This window comes from Frankliniella occidentalis, unplaced genomic scaffold (genome assembly GCF_000697945.3).
Source record: "Frankliniella occidentalis isolate FOCC.00 unplaced genomic scaffold, Focc_3.1 Scaffold1, whole genome shotgun sequence".
In the NCBI taxonomy this organism is placed as follows: domain Eukaryota; kingdom Metazoa; phylum Arthropoda; class Insecta; order Thysanoptera; family Thripidae; genus Frankliniella; species Frankliniella occidentalis.
The window spans coordinates 2,852,011-2,858,247 of NW_026267131.1; the positions used below are offsets into that span (position 1 = coordinate 2,852,011).

Sequence of the window (6,237 nt, forward strand, 5' to 3'; positions counted from 1 at the left end):
AATAATAATATGAACAAAATTAAGTAGAGGAAAAGCTTCAGATTTTATTTTATTTTTGTTAGAGGATGAATGCTTAGTGACAAGGCATAATGTTAAATGAATGTGTCTATTTTGTCTATTTATACTAGAGAAGCTCAGCTCTCAGTGGGCAATATACTAGTCTTCATGATAGAAAGCATTCTGTTTAATTGTAGTCTCTGTTTGTGCTTCTAGCATTATTGTACCGTAGTCTATAGAATTGGTTCTTGTTTTCTTTTTTACAGCAATAACTGTTGTGTTGACAGTTTTGGATATCTCTCATGTGAACAGCAGGAACAGGATCATGAGCAGTTTGAGATGGAACAACGAGACGAGGATCTTAATGACACTGACAATGAATTAGAGCATCTTGCGCAGCATGTGCGCCATGATCAGATTCATTTTGACATGTATGTGAGACATTGAATTTGTGCCAAAGTGTGATTTGACTATTAATGATATGTGCCTCTTCCTGAGCGACTGTCACATCAGTAAACAGAGCATGATAGCTTTCATTGTGCGAATTGCAAATACTTTTTTGGTGCTAGCAAAAAAGTTAAATGGAAAGCACTCATCATAGTATTATTAATTATATGGCACTATGCACCTTTAAGATACACTTCTCTTCATTATGTATACTATAATATTCATGAGATTTCCTGCAATACCAATCAGAAAGAAAATATCAACACTAATTTGTTTTTATCAGTTGAAAGATGTTGTTGAGCTTATGGGATTTTTATTTGGCTGTAGAAGTTGTCAATTATGCTGTTTCTAGTTTACTTCATCTTTTTCTTGGGCCTGCTGCATGTAGTAATCTTTCATTTCTCTGCATGACTGACTATCTGCACAAGTGTATACATTCAAATACCACATGAATCCAATTTATTTTGAATCTAATTTTTAACTCCACCCTTCCCCCTTTTTTTGCAACAGAGTTCAAAGCCTGAAATTCAAACGTGATGAGCAAAGTGACTTAAATGACATTCTCCTGCGCGTGTCAGCCTTCGGTCTTTTTGTCTATGCTGTATTCAGTGTCATCGCTGGCTCTCTCTTGGCAACTACTAAAGAGCCCAATATGTTGGTGACAGTGACTAGTGCACTCTCTGTTTTGCAGGTTCGTTTTCTGTACACTCTTGTGGAACAAATAATGCACTTTAATGTTACTCACCTATTTGTTTGTGTTTGTGCTAGGTGGTTTTGCAACTGTTGTTTATTGCGGATGTTTCTCGGCGCCGTGTGCATCTACCAGAGCACGATCGTAGCAAACCAGGAAGACAAATCGTCACATTCCTACTGATTTGCAATGTTGCCATGTGGGTAATGTACACCTTTGAAATGCTGAAAGTTGCCGCCAACCCAGTCCAGGTAAGGCCTATTTCTTTGTGTTGTTTTTTTTTATTCCCTCTCAATCACATCTTTGTTGTCTAATCTCTATATTTGTATTTCCTTCCCCCTCATTTTAGCTTGACTTCTATGGTTTCTTTACTTGGGCTTTAGTGAAACGTATCACTCTCCCACTTTGTGTGTTCCACCGTTTCCATTCCGCTGTGACTCTGGCTGAAATCTGGAAGACTAGCTACAAGGCACGTTTGGAGTAAATGTTCTCCTGACTTGTGGTGGAACATGTGAAAGCTTAGATACAAAGTACAAAATGATAGAGGAGTTGTGTTAAAAGGGGAATGACCCGTGTCATTACCCCACAGTTTCAATGGTGGTGAGCATTGTGATGCTTCACAGTTGTAATTGAGAACACGATTTGCATGCTAGTCATTTTTTATTAAAAAAGGGGGGAGATATTATGTCAGCATGTGAGTGAAACCTGTTCCCTTTATACTGTATTTACATGTTTATGATTTCACCCTGTGATAAGAACAAGGATGCATTTTAAATTAATGTTTATGCTGTTTATGTAGCCCTTGTCAAACTAGCAGCTCAAACAGTTAGTTAGATTCCTCTAACTGACGAAGGAAGTTACCATCTGTCTATCTCATTCCTCTTTTGCATTGTGGTCTGCTCTTACGTAAGGGAAATCTATTTGCTATATGCGATGAAACTGTTAACAGGCAATCAAAATCCTTTTACTGCCAACTGCCAAATTTTTAATTCATAACTGAACAATGATTTTTTACACCTCCCTGTGTATTCTAATATTCATAATGTAAACAATTTTTTTTCATAATATTTTATATCTAACTTCTTTGATATTGAAATGCCCTTTCCTTATTGCTATTGTTTAACTCTTTTTTTTTCTTCTAACTGTATAGTTTAGAATGAAAGAAGTAGTATATGTGCCATAAAAGGTTCAAAACCTATTCTAGTACTCCATTTGTGGAACTGTCTGTTTTAGTGTGGATGTTGGCAGTAAAAATTAATTTCTCTTATTTATATAACTTGTATCCTGCTCCTCATGGAACAAGATCAAATATCAAACTAGGATACCTATATTTGGTGTGCATTCAGTGCGTTAAGTTTGTGGCTTTGACAGGTTTGGATGATCCAGTATTCTCCTTCTTTTCAAGACATTGATTGTTCTTTCTGTTTTTTAAGTCTTCAAGCTTTACTGACTGACATTCCTTTATTCATCAGTACTCTTGACAGAACTGAAACATGCCAAAAATAGAAGACAGCAGTCAAAGATTTACTGTCAGAACAAAACTGTTTACCTTATACTGTATTCATTTATAATCCACGGGGCCATATGTTGATGTGTAATCGGTCTTAAACTTATAGTTTTGAATTTGTAATGATTTAAATTGAGTAGACCTTATTTTTTATTTGTGGTTTTGGAGATCTGGCATTGCACTCACTGTATTGCCTTAATTAAATTGAAAACCGCCCAAAATAAAGCCCTGTAGGTGCTAGCCTAGTGAATGTTCATCGCTTGTAGTGGGCAATTTATTAATCCTTTCCCAGCAAGGCAGACAACATTTTCAAAATTACTGCAGACTCTTGTCAGAATCACTATTGTATGCTAGTTACTTGGAAACATATAAGCCAAACGTAGCATTCCTACCAAAGATTTTTTTTTTTCTGTACTGTTACTATTTTCTTTCAACTTTGCATTCGTTTTTGGTGTTTAGGGGTTGTCCCCCAAAAGTATCATGTATGTACCTTATATGCAATACTCAGCCTGAAGTTGTGACATTGTAAATTTGTATTTATAAATATTTTCTTTTGTGTCATACTGTAACTATAATAGCAACATATTTATATTTATAAAAAATCAATTTTAGTCTGTTTACTGCTGATAATTTGAAATTTTCCCAATGTTAATTATATATATTATTTATTTTGTACATAATGTTTGCTCCTATTTATAATAGGACTCATCTCCATTTTGAAAGCTCACAGAACCGTAGAGGCATGGTGAGCACATCTCAGTGTTCACACTTGCTATGTAGTTTTGATGAAATAGTCATTGAAATTATGCTAAGAATCAGTCAGTTCGGTCACCGAGGTGCACCATCTGTTCTCATGTGATTAATTGCATTTCCCTCTGTTATGATTGTCAGTAATTTTCTGTTGTTTGTTTTTATTGTTTTTATAAGAAAGAGAGGGTTTGTGTTTTGTGTGACTCCTCACCGCCACAGTGTGTTCTTCATAATTTTGTATCATTAATTATTTGTAAAGCACTATGCTTTGAGGCTTTCTTTGTTTAATTTCTTTTAGCAGGTGTAGCAGTGCTTCAACCTCTGTATATACTACCAACATCCAAGTTGAAGGGACCATGAAGGAGTTGGGACATTTCAGATGTACGTAGTAATTGAAATATTCTCAGACTCTAAGGCATCTGGCTATCATATTTTTCCCACAAGGAAATTGCTAACTAGCCATGCTTTTCAATTTCAACCAGAAGGATATGTTTAATTGAGAATCTCAACTGCTCCTGCTTGTTTAACTCCTGAGTGAATTCAGTAATAGTCAACCTGTCACTGAAATAATTGGTATGTATGTATCTGTCCTTGCCACCATTCATGCACCTTTCAGAAAGTGATATGAAATGCACGGAAAAGTAAACGTGAAGCAAAGAGGATTTCACCACTTAGCATTGTGATTCCATTGTCATATATTTGTTGCTCAAGACAGAAACGTTTTCAATTTTCTTGTATTAAGTGCTGTTGTGTTCCTCCAATGTTACGCTTGTCCAATTATTTTCAAATTGAAGTTCTACCCCTCAAATTGCATATGTCATCACTCATCATTTAAAAAAGAGTATAAAGTTTTTGTTTTGTGGTTTGTTTTTGTGCTTCATGGCTTTTCACCAATTCTTTTTACTTTTGACTTTGGACTTCTTTGGAGATTTGTACGTACCTGTGTTATAGACTTCCTTACCCTGACCAACCAACCAGTTTTGTTTGTGATGGAATCAACTGCCATGTTTAAAGCGTTAAAATTTTCTTATGGGAGATAAAGCAGAGTCTTTGCTTCAAATCATTTATCACTGCCATCTCCATGAAAGTTAGATGTAGATGAGTCAATAGTTCATTCATATTTACCAATTTCATAGAAATTTTTAACAAGTTATGTGATAGGCACATTTTTTGTGTGCTTTGTTGTACAATAGCGCATAGAGTTAAGGCAACTTGCTGAACTGCCATTAAAGCCGATTGAGCACAGAGAACAGGTTTTGAGTGAATTTGTGTGAAAGTAAGAATGTTTCAGAGTATACGCTTTGCTGCTGTTGCTGCTCGTTACTTTTATTGTCTCTCTCAGGTGCATTTTACCTAGTGCCACTTACCTATGTAACAAAACTTTTCTTCAACTAGATGGATAAGGATTATGCTTCACTGTAAAGTCATGAACTGAATTGACTGCACAGATTATTACTTCCAATACTTGAATCAAAATTTCCCAATACTCACTGATTTTTTTTTAAGCCCATTGCTTATTCATACAATATCATCTGTACAGAGATGACCATGCATGAAATCTGTTTAATGGTTTTGATAAAATTTTATCTTATAACTTTCATCAAAGCACAAGCAAACATTGACATTAAAAAGCAGGACAGTACTTTAAGATTTTGTAAATTTTAGGAGTACTTCAAAAAAATTTGTACATTTTTGAAAGGATATGTAGTGTGTCACTTGGAAAATGATTTTCTTTCTGTATATTAGAAGTATGAATGTATCCAATTCTCTTTTCCCTCCCTTAGAACATGAAAATGTTGTGTAATTCCTCAAAGATTGCTTATGTTACTGTGTTTCTATCAGCTTCTAAAATTATCCAGTGGAAATAGTAGGACAGAGCTCAGCTGGTTGTACAACAAATAATTGGTGCTACCAAGACGTGGACTGTGCAACTAATACGAAGGAACTTAAATGATTTAGTGTCTGAGGCAAATTGTGAATATACATGAACATTTGCAAAGAAGTGTTAAAGTGTAAGAGATTCTGTTTGTATTTATAGATTTGCAGATTTAAGAGTAGAGTGAAATTGAAACAAATTACAGCATTCACAAAAAAACTGACTACTGCTGACATGTGCTGATTGTGGAGTCATTATTTTTGTGGATACTTGTAAATAGTTAAAAGATTTTTTATCTTCTCACATGATAGGTTTCCCTTTAAAGCCAAATGTTAATTAAAATTTTGAAACGTTTCAATAACGGCGTGATGTAAAAAAAAAATTGTACAGAAAGTCACCAGGATTTGTTCTCCCTTTATTAAAAAGACCTCAAGATGTGTCAGCTATTAACATTCATGTAAGATGACTTTGTACACATTTAAATATCGAAAATAAAAACACTATCAAACAACTGACCTCTTATTAATTTTAACTAAGTAGCAATATGACTTTCCTGCCACCCCTGCTTAGAGCCATAGATGGAAACAGCAGTGTTCCGCTCCCGTAGAAAGCCACCTACGCTGACGCTGAGCGCTAAAAAAACGCAGTGAATGCGTTGGGGCTTTCACGTGGGGCTGTCAAAATAAGATACGGTTTGGCCGACCGACCGACCCATCGACCGTCAACCTCGGAAAGACCAGGACGACTGAAATATCGTGTTCGGGGATTTTCTCGCACGCTGAGTCCAAATCTGGTAGTGCCGATGTCCTCCGGCCCCCCGGAGACGTCATTGGGGACCTCCCGAGCACGCCGATGACACTCCCACGACAAATACGATTCGGCTCCAAACGTGGTGTACACAACACACGGGCTGGTGCATATTTCTTAAAAGTCGCCAAATATAATTATTATTAATAGCAAATCGCCCAT

At 35.9% G+C, this 6,237-nt stretch overlaps 1 protein-coding gene across 5 annotated transcripts in view; it reads left to right on the forward strand.

The window, feature by feature from the left end:
* Nucleotides 1–5,779, forward strand: part of LOC113218135 (uncharacterized) — a 39,495-nt gene extending 33,716 nt beyond the window's left edge. For 4 of the 5 annotated variants that reach the window (XM_052264869.1, XM_052264817.1, XM_052265002.1 and 1 more), the window contains 4 exons: nucleotides 264–428; nucleotides 955–1,135; nucleotides 1,213–1,386; nucleotides 1,485–5,779. In XM_052264869.1, the coding sequence (XP_052120829.1) occupies nucleotides 264–428; nucleotides 955–1,135; nucleotides 1,213–1,386; nucleotides 1,485–1,619 (655 nt within the window). In that variant the 3' untranslated portion in view covers nucleotides 1,620–5,779. The remainder of the gene's footprint in view (nucleotides 1–263; nucleotides 429–954; nucleotides 1,136–1,212; nucleotides 1,387–1,484) is intronic. The other variant, XM_052264942.1, reaches the window with a different exon arrangement.
* Nucleotides 5,780–6,237: the final 458 nt, after the last annotated feature.